Here is a 25,791-nt window from a genome sequence, read left to right as displayed (position 1 = left end):
GTTACTGACTGTGTGGTTGCCGTTGTTACTGACTGTATGGTTGGGGTGGTTACTGACTGTGTGGTTGCCGTTGTTACTGACTGTGTGGCTGCGGTTGTTTCCTGACTTCGTGGTTGCCGTTGTTACTGACTGTGTGGTTGCTTTTGTTACCGTGTGGTTAAAGTTGTTTACTGACTGTGTGGCTGCGGTGGTTTCCTGACTTTGTGGTGAAAGTTGTTTACTGACTGTGTGGTTGTCGTTGTTACTGACAGTGTGGTTGCCTTTGTTACTGACTGTGTGGTTGTCGTTGTTACTGACTGTGTGGTTGTAGTTCTTACTGAGTGTGTGATTGAGGTGGTTACTGACTGTGTGCTTGGGGGGGTTACTGACTGTGTGGTTGCGGTGCTTACTGACTGTGTGCTTGGGGTGGCTACTGACTGTGTGGTTGCCGTTGTTACTGACTGTGTGGCTGCGGTGGTTTCCTGACTGTGGTTGCCGTTGTTACTGACTGTGTGGTTGCCGTTGTTACTGACTGTGTGGCTGCGGTGGTTTCCTGACTGTGTGGTTGCCTTTGGTACCTTGTGGTTAACGTAGTTGCTGAATGTGTGGTTGCGGTGGTTACTGACTGTGTGCTTGGGGTGGTTACTGACTGTGTGGTTGCCGTTGTTACTGACTGTGTGGTTGCGGTGGTTACTGACTGTGTGGTTGGGGTGGTTACTGACTGTGTGGTTGCCGTTGTTACTGACTGTATGGTTGGGGTGGTTACTGACTGTGTGGTTGCCGATGTAACTGACTGTGTGGCTGCGGTGGTTTCCTGACTTTGTGGTGAAAGTTGTTTACTGACTGTGTGGTTGTCGTTGTTACTGACTGTGTGGTTGCCGTTGTTGCAGTGTGGTTAACGTTGTTGCTGACTGTGTAGTTGGGGTGGTTGCTGACTGTGTGGTTGGGGTGCTTACTGACTGTGTGGCTGCGGTGGTTTCCTGACTGTTGTTGCCGTTGTTACTGACTGTGTGGTTGCCTTTGTTACCGTGTGGTTAACGTTGTTGCTGACTGTGTGGTGGCGGTGGTAACTGACTGTGTGGTTGCGGTGGTTACTGAGTGTGTGGTTGGCTTTGTTACCATGTGGTTGACGTTGTTGCTGACTGTGTGGTTGCGGTGGAAACTGACTGTGTGGTTGGGGTGGTTACTGACTGTGTGGTTGCCGTTGTTACTGACTGTGTGGTTGCCTTTGTTACCGTATGGTTAAAGATGTTGCTGACTGTGTGGTTGCGGTGGATACTGACTGTGTGCTTGGGGTGGTTACTGACTGTGTGCTCGGGGTGGTTACTGACTGTGTGGTTGCCTTTGTTACCGTGTGATTAACGTTGTTGCTGACTGTGTGGTTGCGGTGGTAACTGACTGTGTGGTTGCGGTGGTTACTGACTGTGTGGCTGCGGTGGTTTCCTGACTGTGTGGTTGCCGTTGTTACCGACTGTGTGGTTGCCTTTGTTACCGTGTGGTTAAAGTTGTTGCTGACTGTGTGGTTGCGGTGGTGACTGACTGTGTGCTTGGGGTGGTTACTGACTGTGTGGTTGCGGTGCTTACTGACTGTGTGGCTGCGGTGGTTTCCTGACTGTGGTTGCCGTTGTTACTGACTGTGTGGTTGCCGTTGTTACTGACTGTGTGGTTGGGGTGGTTACTGACTGTGTGGTTGCCGTTGTTACTGACTGTATGGTTGGGGTGGTTACTGACTGTGTGGTTGCCGATGTAACTGACTGTGTGGCTGCGGTGGTTTCCTGACTTTGTGGTGAAAGTTGTTTACTGACTGTGTGGTTGTCGTTGTTACTGACTGTGTGGTTGTAGTTCTTACTGAGTGTGTGATTGCGGTGGTTACTGACTGTGTGGTTGCCGTTGTTGCAGTGTGGTTAACGTTGTTACTGACTGTGTGGTTGCCGTTGTTACTGACTATGTGGTTGGGGTGGTAGCTGACTGTGTGGTTGGGGAGGTTGCTGACTGTGTGGTTGCGGTGGTTACTGACTGTGTGGTTGGGGTGGTTACTGACTGTGTGGTTGGGGTGCTTACTGACTGTGTGGCTGCGGTGGTTTCCTGACTGTGGTTGCCGTTGTTACTGACTGTGTGGTTGCCTTTGTTACCGTGTGGTTAACGTTGTTGCTGACTGTGTGGTTGCGGGTGGTAACTGACTGTGTGCTTGGGGTGGTTACTGACTGTGTGCTTGGGGTGGTTACTGACTGTGTGCTTGGGCTTGTTACTGACTGTGTGGTTGCCGTTGTTACTGACTGTATGGTTGGGGTGGATACTGACTGTGTGGTTGCCGTTGTTACTGACTGTGTGGTTGGGGTGGTTACTGACTGTGTGGTTGCCGTTGTTACTGACTGTGTGGTTGCCGTTGTTACTGACTGTGTAGCTGCGGTGGTTTCCTGACTGTGTGGTTGCCGTTGGTACTGACTGTGTGGTTGCCTTTGTTACCGTGTGGTTAAAGTTGTTACTGACTGTGTGGTTGCGGTGATTACTTACTGTGTGGTTAAAGTTGTTTACTGACTGTGTGGTTGTAGTTCTTACTGAGTGTGTGATTGCGGTGGTTACTGACTGTGTGGTTGCCGTTGTTGCAGTGTGGTTAACGTTGTTACTGACTGTGTGGTTGCGGTGGTTACTGACTGTGTGGTTGGGGTGGTTGCTGACTGTGTGGTTGCGGTGGTTACTGACTGTGTGGTTGCGGTGGTTACTGACTGTGTGGTTGCGGTGCTTACTGACTGTGTGCTTGGAGTGGTTACTGACTGTGTGGTTGGGGTGGTTACTGACTGTGCGGTTGCCGTTGCTACTGACTGTGTGGCTGCGGTGGTTTCCTGACTGTGGTTGCTGTTGTTACTGACTGTGTGGTTGCCTTTGTTACCGTGTGGTTAACGTTGTTGCTGACTGTGTGGTTGCGGTGATTACTGACTGTGTGGTTAAAGTTGTTGACTGACTGTGTGGTTAAAGTTGTTTACTGACTGTGTGGTTGTCGTTGTTACTGAGTGTGTGATTGTGGTGGTTACTGACTGTGTGGTTGCCGTTGTTACAGTGTGGTTGCCGTTGTTACCGTATGGTTAACGATGTTGCTGACTGTGTGGTTGCGGTGGATACTGACTGTGTGGTTGCGATGGTTACTGACTGTGTGGATACCTTTGTAACCGTGTGATTAACGTTGTTGCTGACTGTGTGGTTGGGGTGGTTGCTGACTGTGTGGTTGCGGTGGTTACTGACTGTGTGGTTGGGGTGGTTACTGACTGTGTGGTTGCCATTGTTACTGACTGTGTGGTTGCCTTTGTTACCGTATGGTTAACGATGTTGCCGACTGTGTGGTTGCGGTGGATACTGACTGTGTGCTTGGGGTGGTTACTGACTGTGTGCTTGGGGTGGGTACTGACTGTGTGCTTGGGGTGGTTACTGACTGTGTGGTTGGGGTGGTTACTGACTGTGTGGTTGCCGTTGTTACCGTGTGGTTAAAGTTGTTACTGACTGTGTGGTTGCGGTGATTACTTACTGTGTGGTTAAAGTTGTTTACTGACTGTGTGGTTGTAGTTCTTACTGAGTGTGTGATTGCGGTGGTTACTGACTGTGTGGTTGCCGTTGTTGCAGTGTGGTTAACGTTGTTACTGACTGTGTGGTTGCGGTGGTTACTGACTGTGTGGTTGGGGTGGTTGCTGACTGTGTGGTTGCGGTGGTTACTGACTGTGTGGTTGCGGTGGTTACTGACTGTGTGGTTGCGGTGCTTACTGACTGTGTGCTTGGAGTGGTTACTGACTGTGTGGTTGGGGTGGTTACTGACTGTGCGGTTGCCGTTGCTACTGACTGTGTGGCTGCGGTGGTTTCCTGACTGTGGTTGCTGTTGTTACTGACTGTGTGGTTGCCTTTGTTACCGTGTGGTTAACGTTGTTGCTGACTGTGTGGTTGCGGTGATTACTGACTGTGTGGTTAAAGTTGTTGACTGACTGTGTGGTTAAAGTTGTTTACTGACTGTGTGGTTGTCGTTGTTACTGAGTGTGTGATTGTGGTGGTTACTGACTGTGTGGTTGCCGTTGTTACAGTGTGGTTGCCGTCGTTACCGTATGGTTAACGATGTTGCTGACTGTGTGGTTGCGGTGGATACTGACTGTGTGCTTGGGGTGGTTACTGACTGTGTGGTTACCTTTGTTACCGTGTGATTAACGTTGTTGCTGACTGTGTGGTTGCGGTGGTAACTGACTGTGTGGCTGCGGTGGTTACCTGACTGTGTGGTTGCCGTTGTTACCGACTGTGTGGTTGCCTTTGTTACCGTGTGGTTAAAGTTGTTGCTGACTGTGTGGTTGCGGTGATTACTGACTGTATGGTTAAAGTTGTTCACTGACTGTGTGGTTGTCGTTGTTACTGACTGTGTGGTTGCGGTGGGTACTGACTGTGTGGTTGAGGTGGTTACTGACTGTGTGGTTGCGGTGGTTTCCTGACTGTGTGGTTGCCGTTGTTACTGACTGTGTGGTTGCGGTGGGTACTGACTGTGTGGTTGGGGTGGTTACTGACTGTGTGGTTGCGGTGGTTACTGACTGTGTGGTTGGGGTGGTTACTGACTGTGTGGTTGCCGTTGTTACTGACTGTGTGGTTGCCTTTGTTACCGTGTGATTAACGTTGTTGCTGACTGTGTGGTGGCGGTGGTAACTGACTGTGTGGTTGCGGTGGTTACTGAGTGTGTGGTTGGCTTTGTTACCATGTGGTTGACGTTGTTGCTGACTGTGTGGTTGCGGTGGAAACTGACTGTGTGGTTGGGGTGGTTGCTGACTGTGTGGTTGCGGTGGTTACTGACTGTGTGGTTGGGGTGGTTACTGACTGTGTGGTTGCCGTTGTTACTGACTGTGTGGTTGCCTTTGTTACCGTATGGTTAACGATGTTGCCGACTGTGTGGTTGCGGTGGATACTGACTGTGTGCTTGGGGTGGTTACTGACTGTGTGCTTGGGGTGGTTACTGACTGTGTGGTTGCCTTTGTTACCGTGTGATTAACGTTGTTGCTGACTGTGTGGTTGCGGTGGGTACTGACTGTGTGGTTGGGGTGGTTACTGACTGTGTGGTTGCGGTGGTTACTGACTGTGTGGTTGGGGTGGTTACTGACTGTGTGGTTGCCGTTGTTACTGACTGTGTGGTTGCCTTTGTTACCGTGTGATTAACGTTGTTCCTGACTTTGTGGTGGCGGTGGTAACTGACTGTGTGGTTGCGGTGGTTACTGAGTGTTTGGTTGGCTTTGTTACCATGTGGTTGACGTTGTTGCTGACTGTGTGGTTGCGGTGGAAACTGACTGTGTGGTTGGGGTGGTTGCTGACTGTGTGGTTGGGGTGGTTACTGACTGTGTGGTTGCCGTTGTTACTGACTGTGTGGTTGCCTTTGTTACCGTGTGGTTAACGTTGTTGCTGACTGTGTGGTTGCGGTGATTACTGACTGTGTGGTTGTCGTTGTTACTGACTGTGTGGTTGTCGTTGTTACTGAGTGTGTGATTGCGGTGGTTACTGACTGTGTGGTTGCCGTTGTTACAGTGTGGTTGCTGTTGTTACTGACTATGTGGCTGCGGTGGTTTCCTGACTGTGTGGTTGCCGTTGTTACTGACTGTGTGGTTGCCTTTGTAACCGTATGGTTAACGTTGTTGCTGACTGTGTGGTTGCGGTGATTACTGACTGTGTGGTTAAAGTTGTTTACTGACTGTGTGGTTGTCGTTGTTACTGACTGTGTGGTTGCCTTTGTTACCGTGTGGTTAAAGTTGTTACTGACTGTGTGGCTGCGGTGGTTTCCTGACTTTGTGGTTGCCGTTGTTACTGACTGTGTGGTGGCCTTTGTTACCGTGTGGTTCATGTTGTTACTGACTGTGTGGTTGTGGTGATTACTGACTGTGTGGTTAGTTGTTTACTGACTGTGTGGTTGTCGTTGTTACTGACTGTGTGGTTGTAGTTGTTACTGAGTGTGTGATTGCGGTGGTTACTGACTGTTTGGCTGCTGTGGTTTCCTGACTATGTGGTTGCCGTTGTTACTGACTGTGTGGTTGTCGTTGTTACTGACTGTGTGGTTGTAGTTGTTACTGAGTGTGTGATTGCGGTGGTTACTGACTGTTTGGCTGCTGTGGTTTCCTGACTATGTGGTTGCCGTTGTTACTGACTGTGTGGTTGCATTTGTTACCGTGTGGTTAACGTTGTTGCTGACTGTGTGGTTGCGGTTGTTACTGACTGTGTGGCTGCTGTGGTTTCCTGACTGTGTGGTTGCCGTTGTTACTGACTGTGTGGTTGGGGTGGTTACTGACTGTGTGGTTGCCGTTGTTACTGACTGTGTGGCTGCGGTGGTTTCCTGACTGTGTGGTTGCCGTTGTTACTGACTGTGTGGCTGCGGTGGTTTCCTGACTGTGTGGTTGCCGTTGTTACTGACTGTGTGGCTGCGGTGGTTTCCTGACTGTGTGGTTGCCGTTGTTACTGACAGTGTGGTTGCCTTTGTTACCGTGTGGTTAATGTTGTTACTGACTGTGTGGTTGCGGTGATTACTGACTGTGTGGTTAGTTGTTTACTGACTGTGTGGTTGTCGTTGTTACTGACTGTGTGGTTGTAGTTGTTACTGAGTGTGTGATTGCGGTGGTTACTGACTGTGTGGTTGCCGTTGTTGCAGTGTGGTTAACGTTGTTACTGACTGTGTGGCTGCTGTGGTTTCCTGACTGTGTGGTTGCCGTTGTTACTGACTGTGTGGTTGCATTTGTTACCGTGTGGTTAACGTTGTTGCTGACTGTGTGGTTGCGGTGGTTACTGACTGTGTGGTTGGGGTGGTTACTGACTGTGTGGCTGCTGTGGTTTCCTGATTGTGTGGTTGCCGTTGTTACTCACTGTGTGGTTGCCTTTGTTCCCGTGTGGTTAACGTTGTTGTTGACTGTGTTCTTGGGGTGGTTACTGATTGTGTGGTTGCCGTTTTTACTGACTGTGTGGTTGGGGTGGTTACTGACTGTGTGGTTGCCGTTGTTACTGACTGTGTGGCTGCAGTGGTTTCCTGACTGTGTGGTTGCTGTTGTTACTGACAGTGTGGTTGCCTTTGTTACCGTGTGGTTAAAGTTGTTGCTGACTGTGTGGTTAAAGTTGTTCACTGACTGTGTGGTTGTCGTTGTTACTGAGTGTGTGACTGCGGTGGTTTCCTGACTGTGTGGTTGCCGTTGTTACTGACTGTGTGGTTGCCTTTGTTACCGTGTGGTTAACGTTGTTGCTGAGTGTGTGATTGCGGTGGTTACTGATTGTGTGGTTGCCGTTGTTACTGACTGTGTGACTGCGGTGGTTACTGACTGTGTGGTTGCGGTGGTTTCCTGACTGTGTGGTTGCCGTTGTTACTGACTGTGTGGTTGCCTTTGTTGCCGTGTGATTAACGTTGTTGCTGACTGTGTGGTTGCTGTGGTAACTGACTGTGTGGTTGCGGTGGTTACTGACTGTGTGGTTAGCTTTGTTACCATGTGGTTAACGTTGTTGCTGACTGTGTAGTTGCGGTAGTAACTGACTGTGTGGTTAGCTTTGTTACCGTGTGGTTAACGTTGTTGCTGACTGTGTGGTTGCGGTGGTAACTGACTGTGTGGTTGTGGTGGTTACTGACTGTGTGGTTAGCTTTGTTACCATGTGGTTAACGTTGTTGCTGACTGTGTGGTTGCGGTGGTAACTGACTGTGTGGTTGCGGTGGTTACCGACTGTGTGGTTAGCTTTGTTACCGTGTGGTTTATGTTGTCACTGACTGTGTGGCTGCGGTGGTTTCCTGACTGTGTGGTGACCGTTGTTACTGACTGTGTGGTTGCCTTTGTTACCGTGTGGTTAACGTTGTTGCTGACTGTGTGGTTGCGGTGGTTACTGACTGTGTGACTGCGGTGGTTACTGACTGTGTGGTTAAAGTTGTTTACTGACTTTGTGGTTGCTGTTGCCATTGTTACTGACTGTGTGGTTGCCATGGTTACTGACCCAGTCTCCCAGGTAGACAGGCAGCAACGGCTGCTTCCTCTGTTGCAGGAAGAAAACGACCATGAGAGCCAGAGAGTATGAAGGTACGCCGCCTTCAGCCGGACAGTCCAGGTGCACCAGCTAGCGCACACACACAGACACACAGACACACAGACACACACACACAGACACACACACACACACACACACACACACACACACACACACACACACACACACACACACACACACACACACACACACACACACACACACACACACACACACACACACACACACACACACACACACACACACACACACACACAAGGTTAGCATCACTCTAACCAGCATGTTTATATATCATTGCATTGCAGCAGTATGACATAGCGAACTAGCATTAGCATTAGGCTAGGGGGTGTCACTACTTTTCACTGTATCTTTTACTTAGAATAGCTGAAGAGATCTCCAGGGCCTCCAGCCGGGCCCTGCAGGTCTTAGACTCTGCTGTCCGGCCGTTGGGTGGGGTGGGGGCTTCCTGCCAGAGTCCTCTTGTGGTGCCTTGTCGGGGGGCTGTTGTTCCCCGGGTCTCAGGCCGTTTGCTTGGGGGTGGTGAGGAGGAAGCGCGGGGGGGTCCAGCTGGGCCAAGGTCCTAGTGACGGGGGAACCTCCCTCCCTCACAACCCTCACTACCTTACCTCACTTGACTCTACAATTGGGAACAGTGGGGTGGTGCCGCTTGGTAGCGGTAGAATGCCCGGGCCCCGCTACCCCCCAACTTTAAACACCATAGACACACACACATTGTACCGACTTCTTGAAAACACAAAGACACACCCCTAAATGCATCCAACACTCCACAGGGTGGGGGGGGGGGGGAGACGGGGCTCCCCCCAGCCAGGGGTGAGTGCGGCTGGAATGTGGGGGGCGCGCTCGCTCAGGCATGGCGCTTGTGGGGGTCCGGGGTGCGATTTTACCCTCCCCATTCGCGGTTGGATTAGTGGACGATGGGCTCTTGCAGTGGCCTGGTGGGGACCCGGCTGGCGGCCTGGGGTATGATGGGGCGGGAACGTGGGTGGTGGGGTACGAGGCCCCTGCGGGTGAAGGGTTGGCTGTCCTCTGACCGGGCCCGGCCGAACCTTCGCTTTTCCTGGTCTGGGGGTCTAACCTGCTCAGGCTGGTTAATCTAGAAAATCATGTTACTGTCTCGATAGAGCTGCTCAGGCTGGTTTAATCTAGAAAATCATGTTACTGTCTCGATAGAGCTGCTCAGGCTGGTTTAATCTAGAAAATCATGTTACTGTCTAGATAGAGCTGCTCAGGCTAGGTTCCGGTTCCGCTAGCATGAGAATGAGAGCCTGAGTTGTGAGCTCCCGGCATTTATTTTTTTTAAATAACCCCCATCAGTACTCTTTTTGCCATTACTGAAGTTTGTATGTGGAGATGGGAAAGGGGGTTGTCACAAGAAGTATGAAATCTACAGTTTTGACAGAAGACGATATCGAGGACAGCCAGGAGGACCGAAGCCACGGGTCTGTGCTAACTTTAGCCTCTAAGGATACACCTGAGCCCACGCTGCTGAATATCTTAAAAGAGCTCCGAGATTTTAGAAAAGACAACAACGAGCAATACTCTGACATTAAACACGAGCTAAAGAGGGTCAATTATCGTGTAGAAGAGGCAGAATGTCAGATTGAGGAGTCGGAGACGGTGCTACAAGTAGTAACGGGGCTAATCACGAAGCTAACGGATCGTCAGGCTAACCTGGAAGAGAGGCTGGTTGAGCAGGAAGGCCGAGCGCGCAGGGACAATCTTCGGATATACGGAATAGCGCAAGATAAAGAGGGATCTAATATGGTGACATTTCTGGACAACATGTTGAAAAGGGCGCTGTTTTTTTCCGACGATGTGTCACTCGGGATTGAAAGAGCACACCACGCTCTGACTGCCAAGCCGGCTAACCAGGCGAAGCCGAGATCAATAGTGGTGAAGTTTGGGAGCTATTGGATGAAAGAAGAGGTTCTCCGGAGAGCCTGGCAAAAAAAAGAAGTCTCTTGTGATGGTGTGCGTTTTTTTGTGGACCAGGACTACCCTATTGAAGTGCTTAAAAAATGCAATGAATATAGGGAGGCCAAAAAGACACTTAAAGATAAACGCATCAAGTTTCAAACCCCGTACCCACATTAAATGCGGGTCTTCTACGACAATGTCACTCGTCTGTACAAGGATGCAGCCGAGGCAACAAGAGATATGGCGGAGCGGGGGCTTCCCGTCACAGTGGTGAAACCTGCAGCCGCCCCGGATCAAGAGGAGCTGCAGTTGTTGTCTGCCTGGCGCACGGCCCGCGGACACCACACCGAGAGGGGAGATCATCACTCCGGTATGGCTAATGATTCCATGCAAGATGGCCACCGCGCCCGTTTCAGGGAGAAGCTTCAGGTGTTTCGAAGAGACATTGTTGACTGAGGACGTTGTTTTGCTTTACTTATCGGATACTTGGGGTAAGATTGTCTGTTCCCCCTAAGAAACGTCTTGGCTGTCTCGTAAAAAAAATTATTATTATTTTTTTGTTAATATTTCATTTAAGAAGTCGGGTCTAGGTTGTGCTCTCATTCAGACTGAACCTTGCTAGTGTGTGGACATTCATTAGGGCCCTCCCTCAGCGACGAGGTGAGACATTTCTCTTTTGGGGCCTAACCAACGTAAGGCCATGTAGGGCTCCTTTTTTACGAGCCTCCACCTTGGAAGGACCTTTTTTGTTCTACTTTTTATTTCTTCTTTATCTATTTTCTGTTTACTGTTCGAGTTCTTTATTTGCTCTTTGGGAGAGAGCCTGTTTGAGCACAAGTCAGATGTGGGGGAAAAATGTATGTCTTTATTTGGTTTTTGGTTCTATTTCTACATTATTTAATTTAGGATACTATGGACATACAGGACATTAAGATAGTTTCATTTAATGTGAAAGGGATATCAAATCCTGTGAAGAGAAGTAAAATACTATCAAAAGTAAAACAGGAAGGAGCACAAATTGTTTTATTACAGGAGACACACCTCTTATTGGCCGAACATGAAAAGCTGAGAAGAATGGGATACACAAAGGCATATTTTTCATCTTATAAAAATGGTCGAAGGAGGGGAGTTATAATATTAATATCACAGAAAGTACCATTCGACTATATTTCAGAGGAGTCTGATAAAGAAGGGAGGTACTGTATATAGTAGTATCAGGTCAAATTCATGGCTTTGGCTTCGCGAACGAAGATTCATGAAGGAGGTCCACCCCGTTTTCTCCCACAAGACCTCTCGTGGCTCATAAGTCCAATGCGAGCACGGCAGGCTCGGCTGCAGTGTCGACAGATAAAGGATTGGTCATCTGGGTCTGATGGCTGTGCTATCCGGTCTTTCCGTTTGTTGTCTCTTTACAGCTAAGTTGCTCCTACGTTCACTCTCAAAGGTTGAGGCGGCTACGTTGATGGTGTGACGCCATCCAACTCGATCCTCTGCTTGTGTTTTCCACTCAGGCCAATCAGGTCAAATTAACAATGTATTAATAAACATTTGTAATGTTTACGTCCCACCAGGAAGTAATTTTGGCTTTTATCGAAAGGTCTTTGACTTAATGATTGGTGCAACTGGAATAGTAATCTGGGGAGGGGACTTAAATCTTCGTCTTAACCCCAACCTTGACACATCAAAAATTTCACCTATGACTGCAATACATAAAAAAGTGAATAGCTTAATGACTGAACTGGGGATATTGGATTTGTGGAGAGATTTTTATCCTTCAAGTCGCGATTATACTTTTTATTCACACCCACACAATACATACTCTCGGATAGATTATTTTTTTGTGTTTTCTAGGGACCGCTATAGATTTACCAGTTGTGACATTGGTTCTATTGATTTATCCGACCATGCTCCTATCTATTGTACAATACAAATGGAGGGTATTCCTCGAAATACACTTTGGAGACTCAACACAAGTGCTTTAAACAACCCCCAGTTTGTGGCTCTGATGAGAAAGGAGATCAAGCAATTTTTGGACATTAATGATACTGGTGAGATCGATTCATCAATTGTTTGGGATACTCTAAAAGCGGTGATTCGGGGAAAAATTATATCTTGGTGTGCATATAATAAGAAAGAAAAACAACAAAGACGGATTGACCTTAACAAAAAATTGAAGGATTTAGAAATGCAACATAAGAAGAAGCAATGTCCTAATTTACTTAACGAGATTAAGAGAATAAGAAATGAAATAAATTTGATGTGAACTCAGGAAATTGAACATAAATTTGTCTTTGTAAAACAAAAATATTACGAAGCTGGCCCTAAAGCGTCAAAAATTCTTGCTAGAAGACTACAAATAGAAAGAGCCGATGGTACAATTTACAAAATTAAACATCCTGATTCTGGAGTTACACTGTATAAACAAGAAGAACTACAAGAAGCATTTGAAAAGTATTATAAAAGTCTATATACTCAACCACCTTTAGAGAGTGAATCTCAAGTGGAGGAGTTTCTCAACTCGCTAGATTTGCCTACTTTGTCTGAAGAACAGAATAACATATTGAGAAATATCAAAGAAGGAACTAAATGCTGCCATTTCTAGACTGAAAGCTAATAAGACACCAGGCCCAGATGGCTTTCCTCCAGATTGGTACAAAGCATTTCCTAATGAGTTATTGCCAAGCCTTCTAAGGGCATCTAATACAGTTATTAAAAAATCAAAAATGCCACCTTCTTGGACTGAAGCAGTTATCTCTGTTATCTCTGTAAGACAAGTCAGAATGTGGTTCTTACAGGCTGAATGTTGATTATAAATTATTTACGGCTATACTTGCGAAAAGATTAGAGAAGATGCCTCCGTACCTTATACACACAGACCAAACTGGCTTTGTTTTGCAGAGACAAACCCACGATAACATTAGATGCTCTTTACACATCTTACATCATATTCAACAAAACAAACTGGAGGCTCTTTTGGTGAGCCTCGACGCCGAAAAGGCCTTTGACTCAGTAAGCTGGGCTTTTCTTTACAAAGTACTGGGAAGACTAGGGGTTCACGGTAAATTTGTGCAGGTTAGTCGTACGCTTTATACCAAGCCATCTGCAAGAATCAAGATTAATGGGCATCTCTCGGAATCGATTATGCTACAGCACGGTTCCAGACAGGGCTGTCCAATTTCGCTGCTCCTCTTCACTTTATATATAGAACCACTCGCACAATGGTTAAGACAGTCTGACAGTATTAAAGGCATCCCTATTAATGGTGAAGTCCATAAGGTTGCTTTATATGCGGATGACGTTTTGGTATTTATTTCGGAGCCCACTGTCACGTTTCCTGAGTTGATGAATATTTTGCTGAAATTTGGTCGATATTCGGGTTATAAATTAAACATACAAAAAACCCAACTTTTGAAATTTAATTACTCCCCCCCTAAACAGCTTTGTGAAACATTTCCTCTTAAATGGGACCAACAATCATTTAAGTATTTAGGCATTTCTTTACCAAAGGACATTTCCTTATTGGGAGAATTTAATTATGGCCCTTTATTAACTAAAATCAAAGCGAATATTACAAGATGGAACACGGTCCCCTATCTCACCTTGAGCCAAAGAATCAATAGTGTCAAAATGAATGTGCTTCCACGGTATCTGTTTTTGTTTCAGGTTCTCCCACTGGAAATTTCCCTGAAAGAATTCTCAGAAATTGATAAAATAATTTCTAGATTTATTTGGCAGGGTAAAAGACCCAGGGTCAAATTTAAAACATTACAGCTGTCAAAAGAAATGGGAGGCATGGCTTTACCTTATTTTAAAGGATATTTTTATGCAGCTGAGATTAAGCCACTCATTTATATGTGCTCTTCAAAATTCCATGCGAGATGGAAAGACATTGAACTCTCAATAATGAAAGATCCGCCAATTCATGCCGTCTTAGCTCATACAAATTCGGATAAACATATCAAAATGATTCAAAACCCTTGGATCAAAACACAATTGAAAATATGGAGTAAAGTCAAAGGAGAATATGAATTGGATAACAAAATACAAGCAATGCAGTGGTGTGCATTTGACCCTGGGTTTAGTCTCAACCAGTTAGACGGCACATTTAAACACTGGATTTCAAAGGGTGTGACGACTTTTTGTTCACTCACACATAATGGAAAGATGAAAGATTTTGAGAGTTTAAAGCACATGTGTCGAACTCCAGGCCTCGAGGGCCGCAGCCCTGCACGTTTTGCATGTCTCCCAGCTTCAACACAGCTGATTGCAATGAGCAGCTCGTTATCTGGCTTTGTGCTGAATGTGGTGATGAACCATCAGGACATTCAGGGGAGGGAGACATTGAAAACGTGCAGGGCTGCGGCCCACGAGGATCTGAGTTTGACACCCCTGGTTTAAAGCATGATTATAAGCTGAACAATTGCGATTTCTTTCGATATCTTCAATTGAGGAATTATTTCCAGCAAAATATTCGTTCCAAAACTGATATAGATGACCCAATCTTGTCAATCTTTCTGAAGGCTTGTGAAAATATTATAGTTAAAGGGATTATTGGCAAGTTGTATAAAGGGTTTCTGACAAAGTGGTCCCATTCTACAAACTACATCAAAGAAAAGTGGGAAAATGAAGGAAATGTTTCAATAACTAATGAAGAATGGCGTAATGTTTGTGAATCCTGCTGGAACTGTACCAACTCCCATAAATGGCGAGAGTTTAGCTGGAAATGTTTAGTGTGCTTTTTTCTAACACCAAGACAAAAAGTGCATTTGGGCACGGACACCGCCGGCTGCCGGAGGTTATGTGGGGCTCAGGACGCAGGACATTGGCATATATTTTGGGAATGCCCAAAGATAAAACTCTTTTGGCTTGAATTTCATAAAGCTTTAATTAGTATATTTAAGGTTAATAATCTACTGCTCCAGTTTAATACAACTTTTTTGGGAAATCTTGATAACATGCATAGACATGAAGATAAATACTTGTATAATATTTTTACATTAGCAGCCAAGAAGGCAGTCACAAGATGCTGGCTTCGTCCCGAGCCCCCCACGATGTCGGAGTGGATAGACATAGTGAATGAGATTTATGTAATGGAATCTGTAACATTTTCAATCCGCCTTAAAAAGTCTACTTTTGTTAAATTATGGACCAAATGGGTCACTTACATCCAGTCCTTACGACCAGATTTTATTGAGGTTACTAGTATTTAGAAAGTAACATTTCTCACCCCCTTTGGTTTTGGTGTTGGATTGGCATTTCTGTTTTTTATTTCACCACTTTTTGAAAATAAAGAATAAAAAAAAAGGTTGAGAACCGTGACAATTGGTTGAAAAATTATTTCACCGTGGGCGTCAACAGAAGTTGAAGGACTGATAGTGAGCTTCTCATATTTTAAAAACATTCCGTCTCCTTGTTACATTACATTATGGAAAGTTTTGGATCGCTATGTTATGGATCGTTACAGTACGTTATGGATCGTCACGTTATGTTATGGAACGTTATGGATCGTTATGTTACGTTATAGAACGTTATGGATTGTTATCGATCGTCACGTTACATTATGGAACGTTATGGATCGTTACGTTACATTATGGAACGTTTTGGATCGTTATGTTACGTTATGGATCGTTATGTTACGTTACAGAACGTTATGGATTGTTATGTTAAGTTATGGATCGTCACGTTAAATAATGGAACGTTTTGGATCGTTACGTTACTGATCGTTATGTTACGTTATGGATCGCCACGTTACTTTATGGAACGTTTTGGATCGTTAAGTTACGTTACGGATCGTTATGTTACGTTATGGATCGCCACGTTACTTTATGGAACGTTTTGGATCGTTACGTTACATTATGGATCGTCAGGTTACGTTACGGATCGTTATGTTACGGTATGGAACGTTTTGGATTGTTACGTTATGTTACATTATGGATCGTTACGTTACGTTATGGAACGTTTTGGATTGTTACGTTACGGATCGTTATGTTACGGACCGTTACGTTACGGATCGTTACGTTACGTTATGGAACGTTAAGGATTGTTACGTTATGGATCGTTTTGGATTGTTATGTTACGTTACATTATGGATCGTTGCGTTACGGATCGTTACGTTACATTATGGAACGTTTTGGATTGTTATGTTACGTTACATTATGGATCGTTGCGTTACGGATCGTAGCGTTACTCTTAATATTTTTTCAGACCCCGCAGACACCCTGGTGTGTCCTTGTCCAGTACAGGGTTCTACTGTACAATGTTTATCAAACTGTCACCACTTAACCTGCATGTCCTGACTTTCCAAATAAAAGCCGCAAACTCCTTCAAAATAAAAGTCCTTGTTTCTCAAGAATTCCGATGACTTCAAACTGGATAATGAGAGTTTAGCTAGGCTAGGGTTGAGCTGGCATAAATAAATAAAAGTCCTTGTTTATTAAGAATGACACCAAAACCCTAAAATATATATATATATATATATATATATATATATTTAGGGATTAGCTAGATTAGAGGTTAGTTGGCTTTCAATATAAAAGCCCCCCCCAGTCTTTTAAAATAAGTCCTTTTTTTTGTTAAAACCTTCAAAATGTACATTTGATCAATATTTCAATGGGCCAGAGGTCATGATTGGGCTGATCCCGACGGGCAAGAGTGCGAGGTCCAGAGTGCGAGGTCGACAGTGCGAGGTCCAGAGTGTGAGGTCGACAGTGCGCGGTCCAGAGTGTGAGGTCCAGAGTGCGAGGTCCGGGGTGCGAGGTCCGGAGTGCGAGGTCCGGGGTGCGAGGTCCGGAGTACGAGGTCCAGAGTGCGAGGTTCAGAGTGCGAGGTCCAGAGTGCGAGGTCCCGATCAAGGCTGCTTGCTACTTTAATTATTATTGAAATAAATATTAATGTCTTCGAACTGATCTAATTAGATGAGCTTTTATGTTGAAGAGACAGAGGAAGCTGTGTAGAGCATCAGTCTTGTTAGTAGTTAGTGATTAGTAGTAATTATTCCTGTTGTAATTAGTCCTGCTAGTAATTAGTAATAATTAGTCCTGTTCGTAATTATTAATCCTGTTAGTAATTAGTCCTGCTAGTAATTATTAGTTCTGTTAGTAATTAGTAATGGTTTGTTCTGTTAGTAATTAGTAGTAATTAGTCCTGTTGTAATTAGTCCTGCTAGTAATTAGTAATAATTAGTCCTGTTCATAACTATTAGTCCTGTCAGTAATTAGTCCTGCTAGTAATTATTAGTTCTGTTAGTAATTAGTAATGATTTGTTCTGTTAGTAATTAGTAGTAATTATTAGTTCTGTTAGTAATTAGTAATAATTAGTTCAGTTAGTAATTAGAAGTAATTAGTCCTGTTAGTAATTAGTCCTGCTAGTAATTAGTAATAATTAGTCCTGTTAGCAATAATTAGTTCTGTTAGCAATTATTATTTAGACATGTTATTAATTGGTAGTTAGTATTCCTGTATATTCAGAAGTCAGAGAACTTCAAAACATTAAAATCCTTCAAACAGCCATTAGTGTTACTGGTGTATGAGGTTATTAGTTCAGGACATAGAGCGACCAGAAGGTTCAGGAGCTAGAGCGACAAGAGGATTCAGGAGCTAGAGGGACCAGAGGGTTCAGGAGCTCGAGGGACCACATGACCAGAGTGTTCAGTTGCTAGAGCGACCAGCTGACCAGAGGATTCAGGAGCTACAGCGACCAGCTGACCAGAGAGTTCAGGAGCTAGAGCGACCAGTTGATCAGAGGGTTCAGGAGGTAGGGTTAGCTGATGGATGTTGGCTCCGGTTCATATCGGGGGGATTAGTTGTGCCTGATGGGGGCCGTTGACGTGGTGGTACTTTATTGTAATGAAAAACAACCGACTCTACTGAGTCGAGTAGTCGAGCCAGTTGGGCTGAGGAGGAGCTCGCGGAAAAACGCCATTAAAATAGTTAGCATTAGCATACTACTTGGTTAGCTAGTGCCACTACGTTTCACAGTATTTTTGACTTATAGTAGCGTCAAGCTAGGAAGAGAGCGATTAGTTTAGCATCATAATGGCTAGCACTGCTAACTATTACACCAGCTATCATTTAAAATAGCTATGTGGCATTAGCATCAGTATCGCTGACATTGCTACATATTTAAGCTAAAGCAAACAATGTATTTTGCCAAGCTAACCCGAAACTCAAATTGCAATTAAACTAGCCGCGCTCGCAAGCCACATTCATATTGGTAGCTGGAAATGCTGCATAGCGGCTATCCATGCTAATACTAACAAGCTATTTATAATGATAAAGGTAACAATTAGCAGTGATAGGTAGGATGTGATGCAATTTTTTTGGGGTGTGATGCTAATGCTAATTAGCCATTATTACTTATGGATGTTGAGCTATGTACCAAAGCAAGCTAGCTCAAGCAAATTTTTTTAATTCTAATGAGCAGAAACAAGCTAAATTAATCACGCTAGAAATTTATGGCGAGCTTAGCATACATATGATAGAATAAAAGACAGAGTCAGCATCAACAGCAAGCTAATGTTAGCGTACTGACCCGTCCCCAGTAGCGGAATGCCAGCACCAGAGGAACCAGTCGCGGCTCCAGCTTAGCTAGCGCGGCAAGGTGGTTGGTGGTGAGGCACGCCACGTCGTTTCCAGCGCTCACTTTGCACAGCAGGCCGCTGGAGGGGAGACAACCACGACAACGTGTTAGCGTTAGCTTCCACGCTAACAAGGATTCATTTCGAGCTAAAACTTCTTTCAATCTTAGTTTCTTTACTTTTCTTTCTTTTTTCTCTCCAATTCTTCTTTTCTCTTGTTCTTTACCCTTTTCCTGTTTAAATGATATATTTTTTCAATTTAAATAAAACTTTATTTAATTCCTTAATTTCTTTCTGTCTATCCCTTTTCTTTTTTCCCTTCTCACTGTTTCTTTAAAAAATTAATTTTTCTCCTTTTTATTATTCCTTCGTTTTGAACTTTGTCCTTTTCCTTGACATTTTTCTAAAATTTCTTAAAAAGAAATTTCATTTCATTCTTCATTCTTTTTTCTGTATTTTTTCATTTTATTATTTAGTTTTTCTTTGTTTATTTTTACTTCCAATGTGTCTTTTTTCTTCATAATTTTTTCATTTTTCTTTGTCTTTCCATTCGTTCTCTTCTCTCTTTTCGTTGTCATTAGCGGTACCTGCTGGCGTGTCTGCAGAAGACGGCAGGAACTTTAGCGTGAAAATCCGACTCCGCCCCCGAAAATTCCGCTGCAACAAAAGACACGTTAGGCTTTAGCTTAGTGGTTACCTGTTAGCCACATGCTAACGTGCTAATGGCTGAACGTACGACTGTTTTTCAGGATCTCCAGGACTCGGATCAGAACTTCGGGTTGCGTCATCTGACCCCCCCCCCAAAAAACAAAAAAAACAAACAGTTAGTGCCTTTATTTTGAAAGTTAGGACTTTTAGTTTGACGGCGGGACTCACAGAGTTGGGGAAGATGACGTCGATGTTGACATCGCTCGTCTTGAAGGCAAATCGCGTCAGTGAGGAGCCGTAGAGCCGCAGGGAGCACGCTAAATGCAACAGTTAGCATTTTAGCGTCTTCATGGCATCTCCACCTAGCTAAAGAATCTATCTTAGCTTTGAAGATAGTGGAAAGTGCTAAAATGTTTTCAAGGAACCTAAAGTTGCTCAAGTAGCCAATACAGCTCAAGTTTCTGCAGTTGCTTAGTTGTGTAAGTTGCTGAGGTAGAATAAATAGCTAAAGTTGCTCAAAGAGTTTTCATAGTTAAAATTGCTAAAGTTGCTAAAATCCGGTAATGTCCAGATTATTAAATGTCCACAAAAAATTGTGAGGAGGAGGACAGGGACAGACATGCGGGGAGAAACGTGAGCTAAGGGGAGGAGAGAGACAGGGGAGGGGAGAGACGGAGAGAAGAGAGACGGGAGGAGAGAGATGGGGAGGAAACAGACGAGGGGAGAAAAGCGAACCGTGGGAGGAGAGAGACGTGGGAGGAGAGAGACGGGGGAGGAGAGAGACGTGGGGAGAAGAGAGACGGGGGAGGAGAGAAAAGTGGGGAGGCGAGAGACGGGGGAGGAAAAAGACGAGGGAGGAGAAATACGTTGGGAGGAGAAAGACGAGGGGAGGATAGAGACGTGCGGAAAAGAGAGACGAGGAGGAGAGGGATGGGGGAGGGAGAGAGATGGGGAGAGATGAGGGAGGAGAGAGATGGGGAAGGATAAGGGAGGAGAGAGATGGGGAGGGATAAGGAAGGAGAGAGATGGGGGGGATTTATTTCTGTTGATAAAAGTATTTTCTGGGTTTTTGCTGATGGTGGTTTTGAGGAGGATGACGATGGTCAGCCACGGAGCGCAGCAGGTTGGAGTTACGTGATGTACCTGAATGCATCACCCATGTGTTGGCGACATGAAGCAAGTTAACCAGTAAATACCCCTGAACTAGAACCCGTCATTGTGTAAAGAGCTTATGACACCATATTCCATGTTGAGGTAATTATGTCCGTAGTCAGAAATAACAGTGAAGGCAATATTGCCGTCATCGGATTCCCCCTGGAATGTTCACATATTTACTGCTTTTCAAATTTTGCAGTGTTGAAAAGCAAACCCACTGGGGGGGGGGGGGGGGGGGGGGGGGGCTGGAGAGGAAAGTGGAAGTGACGTCGTGGGAGGCACAGTTCGCTCGGTCCCACAGGGAATGTTCATATTGACGACTCAGTTTATTAACGAGGAAGGAAAAATCCAACGCTACAGGGCTCAGTGTGAAAAGTGTTTTTCCAGAGTCTTTTCCAACACTGTGGAGGAATGCTGGCCACTCATCTTTGCAGAATTGCTGTAATTCAGCCACATTGGAGGATTGGGGTTAGGGTTAGGGCTACGGTTAGGGTTAGGGCTACAGTTAGGGTTAGGGCTACGGTTAAGGTTAGGGCTACGGTTAGGGCTAGGGTTAAGGTTAGGGCTACGGTTAAGGTTAGGGCTACGGTTAAGGTTAGGGCTACGGTTAAGGTTAGGGCTACAGTTAGGGCTAGGGTTAAGGTTAGGGCTACGGTTAGGGCTAGGGTTAAGGTTAGGGCTACGGTTAAGGTTAGGGCTACGGTTAAGGTTAGGGCTACGGTTAGGGCTAGGGTTAAGGTTAGGGTTGGGGTTAGGGCTAGGGTTAGGGCTACAGTTAAGGTTAGGGCTACGGTTAGGGCTACAGTTAGGGTTAGGGCTAGGGCTACGGTTAGGGCTAGGGTTATGGTTAGGGCTACAGTTAAGGTTAGGGCTACAGTTAAGGTTAGGGCTAGGGTTAGGGCTAGGGTTAAGGTTAGGGCTACGGTTAAGGTTAGGGTTCGGGTTAGGGTTAAGGTTAGGGCTACGGTTAAGGTTAGGGTTAGGGTTAAGGTTAGGGCTATGGTTAAGGTTAGGGTTGGGGTTAGGGCTAGAGTTCAGGTTGGGGGTAGGGCTAGGGTTAGGTTCCTGCCACAGTTTTTCTTCAGCCATTCAGAGGTGGACTTGCTGCTGTGTTTTGGATCATTGTCCTGATCTAGAACCCAGGTTCTCTTCAGCTTGAGGGCAGGAACAGATGGCCAGACATTCTCCTTCAGGATATTTTGATGACAGCAGAATCCATGCTTCCATTTATCAGGTCCTGGAGCCCCAGACCATCACACTGCCACCACGGTTATTTAAAGGACAATGATCAGTTCCATTACATCTTCTACTGTTGGTGTGATGCTCTTTTTCTCAAATGCGACACACACCTTCCAAAAAGTTTGATGTTTTTCTCGTCAATCCACAGAATATTTTACCAAAAGTCTTCATCAAGATCATCAAGATGTTTTCGAGCTAAAATGAGACAAGCCTTAATGTTCTTTTTACTCAGTGGTCTTGGAACCTTTCTTTGTCCTGGTGGAGTCAGGAACTGACTTTAACTGAGGCCTGCACTTCTTTACATGTTGTTGAGGGTCTTCTGTCAGCTCTTGGATGAGTCCTCGTTGCGCTTTCTGGGTCATTTTGGCCAGCCGGCCACTCCTGGGAAAGTTCACCACTGTTCTAACGGTTCTCAGTGTGCCTCTCTGGAGTCCCAAAGCTTTAGAACCTTTTCCAGACTCAGATTTCAATTACTTTTTCACTCCTTTGTTCCTGAATTTCTTTGGATCTGTGCGTCATGTCTCTAGCTTTGGAGGATCTTTTGGTTGACTTCACTTTGGGTTAGGGTTAGGTCTTCTTGAGGTGGTTTCTAGACTGAGAACAGGTGAGCAGTGATCAGGCCTGGTGTGGCTGCAGACATTCACCTCATGTGTGATCAACCACAGTTCTGTTCTAACGGGAGCTGGGGGGCACACACGTTTTCACACTGGGCCATGGAGCTTTGGATTGTTTCCTTCCTCATTAATAAAACCATTTAAAAACTGCGTTTTGTGTTTACTTGTGTTGTCTTTGAGTAATGCTTAAGTTTGTTTGATGATCTGAAACGTGTGGAAAACACAATCAGGAAGTGGGCAAACACTTTTTCACACCACTGTATATAGACATACTGTAGTAGACCTCAACTAGATTGTGTTTTTCTACAGAGTAGACATACTCTAGAACAGGGGTCGGCAACCTCCAACACTCCATTTGGACCCGTTTCCCACTGAACCAAAAACACTGGGAGCCCCCCCACCCAACGCTATAATATATTAAAATATTATTAAATTAGATCAGAGTTTCTAGAACCATGAGTGTGAGTGGTGAGGCTTTCAATGTACTTTTGTATCAAAGGAGGAGGTGGTAGAGGTCGAGGGTCTAGCTATGGAGGAGGTGATGGAGGCTGGGGGTGTAGCTCAAGAGGTGATGAGAGGTGGAGGGTGTAGCTCAGAAGGTGATGGAGGATGTAGCTAAAGAGGTGATGGAGGTCGGGGATGTAGCTCAGAAGGTGATGGAGGCCGGGGATGTAGCTCAGGAGGTGATGAGGTGGAGGGTGTAGCTCAGGAAGTGATGAGGTGGAGGGTGTAGCTCAGGGGGTGCTGGAGGTGAAGGGTGTACCTGAGGACGTGGTGAGGTGGAGGGTGCAGCTCAGGAGTTGATGAGGTGGAGGGTGTAGCTCAGGAGTTTATGATGTGAAGGGTGTAGTTCGGGAGTTGATGAGGTGGAGGGGGTAGCTCGGGAGTTGATGAGGTGGAGGGTGTAGCTCAGGAATTGATGAGGTGGAGGGTGTAGCTCAGGAGTTTATGATGTGAAGGGTGTAGTTCGGGAGTTGATGAGGTGGAGGGGGTAGCTCGGGAGTTGATGAGGTGGAGGGTGTAGCTCAGGAATTGATGAGGTGGAGGGTGTAGCTCGGGAGTTGATGAAGGTGGAGGGTGTCGCTCAGGAAGTCACTGTTCAGGTTGTTTACACTGTGGCGGTAAACAAGAGCAACAGAGGGAACACACTCGCACACGCAGAACATGAAAACTGCAAAAAGAAAGGTTCTTGCCGGGATTTGAACCTTCTGGCTGTAAGACGAGAAGCTGTGGAGCCACTGTGGAGTCAGTGTAGTCAGTTTGGAGCCACTGTGCAGTCGCTGTAGAACCACTGTGGAGCCAATGTGGATCCATTACAGAGTCACTGTGGAGTCACAATGGAGTGGCTGTGGAGCCACTGTAGAGTCACTATGGAGCCACTGTGGAACCAAAGTGAAGTCGCTGTTGAGCCAGCTTGGAGTCACTGTGAAGCCATTACAGAGTCACTGTGGAGTGAGTTTGGAGTCAGTTTGGAACCATTTTGGAGTCACTGTAGAGTCAGTTTGAACACCACTGTGGAGTCACTGTAGAACCACTGTGGAGTCAGTTTGAAACCGCTGTGGAGTCACTGTAGAACCTCTGTGGAGTCAGCTTGTAGCCACTGTGGAGTCATTACAGAGTCACTGTAGAGTCACTTTAGAGTCAGTGTGGAGCCACTGTGAAGTCATTACAGAGTCACTGTGGAGTCAGTTTGGAGTGACTATGGAGTACTTTGGAGTGACTGTGGAGACACTGTGAAGTCATTACAGAGTCACTGTGGAACCACTGTAGAGTCACTATGGAGCCTCTGTAGAGTCACTTTAGAGTCAGTGTGGAGCCTCTGTGGAGCCAGTGTGGAGTAACTGTAGAGTCAGTTTGGAGTAGCTGTGGAGTCACTGAAGAACCACTGTGGAGTCAGCTTGGAGCCACTGTGGAGTCACTTTGGAGTCACTGTGGAGCTAATGTGAAGTCCTTACAGAGTCACTATGGAACAACTGTAGCGTCACTATGGAGCCTCTGTGGAGTCAGTTTGGAGTCACTGTGGTGCCACTGTAGAGTCACTTTACAGTCAGTGTGGAGCCACTGAGGAGTGTCTGCGGAGTCACTATGAAGCCAGTGTGGAGTCAGTTTGGAGTTACTGTAGAGTCAGTTTGGAACCACATAGGAGTCACTGTTAAGTCTGTGTGGAGTCATAACAGAGTCACTTTTGAGTGACTGGAGTCACTTTAGAGTCAGTGGGGAGCCACTGTGGAGCGTCTGTGGAATCACTGTGGAGTCACTATGGAGTGGATTTGGAGTCACTGTAGATTGAGTGTGGAGTCAGTTTGGCGCCAGTGTGGAGTAACAGTTGAGTCAGTTTTGAGTCGCTGTGGAGTCACTGTGCAGTCTCTGTGGAGTGACTTCAGTGACTGTGGAGTCAGTGTGAAGTCAATTTGGAGCCACTGTGAAGTCATTACGGAGTCACTGTGGTGTAACTGTGAAGTCATTACAGAGTCACTGTGGAGCCACTGTAGAGTCACTATGGAGCCACTGTAGAGTCACTATGGAGTCTCTGTGGAGTCAGTTTGGAGCATCTGTGGAGTCACTGTGGAGTCATGACAGAGTCAGTGTGGACTCAGTGTGGAGCCACTGTGAAGTCATTACAGAGTCACTGTGGAGTCAGTTTGGAACCACATAGGAGTCACTGTTGAGTCTGTGTGGAGTCACTGAGGAGTCATAACAGTCACTTTTGAGTGACTGGAGTCACTTTAGAGTCAGTAGGGAGCCACTGTGGAGCGTCTTCTTCAGTCTGACCTCCATCACTCCTCCATCACTCTCTCTTCCTCTTCTTCTTTAGTCGGACCTCCATCACTCCTCCATCACTCTGTCTTACTCTTCTTCTTCAGTTTGACCTCCATCAATTTCCATCAATCTCTCTTCCTCTTCTTCTTCTTTAGTCGGACCTCCATCACTCTCTCTTACTCTTCTTCTTTAGTCTGACCTCCATCAATCCTCCATCACTCTCTCTTCCTCTTCTTCTTCTTTAGTCGGACCTCCATCACTCCTCCATCAGTCTGTCTTACTCTCCTTTAGTCTGACCTCCAACACTCCTCCATCACTCTCTCTTACTCTACTTTAGTCTGACCTCCAACACTCCTCCATCACTCTTTTCTTCTTCAGTCTGACCTCCATCACTCCTCCATCACTCTCTGACTCTTCTTCTTTAGTCTGACCTCCAACACTCTGACTCTTCTTCTTTAGTCTGACCTCCATCACTCTCTGACTCTTCTTTAGTCTGACTTCCATCACTCCTCCATCACTCTGACTCTTCTTCTTCAGTCTGACCTCCATCACTCTGACTCTTCTTCTTTAGTCTGACTTCCATCACTCCTCCATCACTCTCTCTTACTCTTCTTTAGTCTGACCTCCATCACTCTGACGCTTCTTCTTTAGTCTGACCTCCAACACTCCTCCATCACTCTTTTCTTCTTCAGTCTGACCTCCATCACTCCTCCATCACTCTCTGACTCTTCTTCTTTAGTCTGACTTCCAACACTCCTCCATCACTCTCTGACTCTTCTTCTTCAGTCTGACCTCCATCACTCTCTGACCCTTCTTCTTTAGTCTGACTTCCAACACTCCTCCATCACTCTCTCTTACTCTTCTTCAGT

At 45.9% G+C, this 25,791-nt stretch overlaps 1 protein-coding gene across 6 annotated transcripts in view; it reads right to left on the bottom strand.

Moving 5' to 3' along the window:
- tut4 (terminal uridylyl transferase 4) overlaps positions 1–25,791 on the bottom strand; it is a 102,040-nt gene that overhangs the window by 53,971 nt on the left and 22,278 nt on the right. For all 6 annotated transcript variants that reach the window (XR_013935720.1, XR_013935721.1, XM_080473454.1 and 3 more), the window contains exons 5-9: positions 19,383–19,471; positions 19,243–19,294; positions 19,094–19,163; positions 18,461–18,587; positions 7,942–8,061 (exon numbers count right to left, since the gene is read on the bottom strand). Coding sequence is in view for 4 of the 6 variants with exons in the window: in XM_080473454.1 (XP_080329580.1) it covers positions 7,942–8,061; positions 18,461–18,587; positions 19,094–19,163; positions 19,243–19,294; positions 19,383–19,471 (458 nt within the window). In the remaining 2 variants the exon portion in view is untranslated. The remainder of the gene's footprint in view (positions 1–7,941; positions 8,062–18,460; positions 18,588–19,093; positions 19,164–19,242; positions 19,295–19,382; positions 19,472–25,791) is intronic.

The sequence above is a fragment of the Lipophrys pholis genome, assembly GCF_963383615.2.
Source record: "Lipophrys pholis genome assembly, chromosome: 10".
Taxonomy (NCBI): Eukaryota; Metazoa; Chordata; class Actinopteri; order Blenniiformes; family Blenniidae; genus Lipophrys; species Lipophrys pholis.
This window is presented reverse-complemented; position numbering and strand designations above follow the sequence as displayed.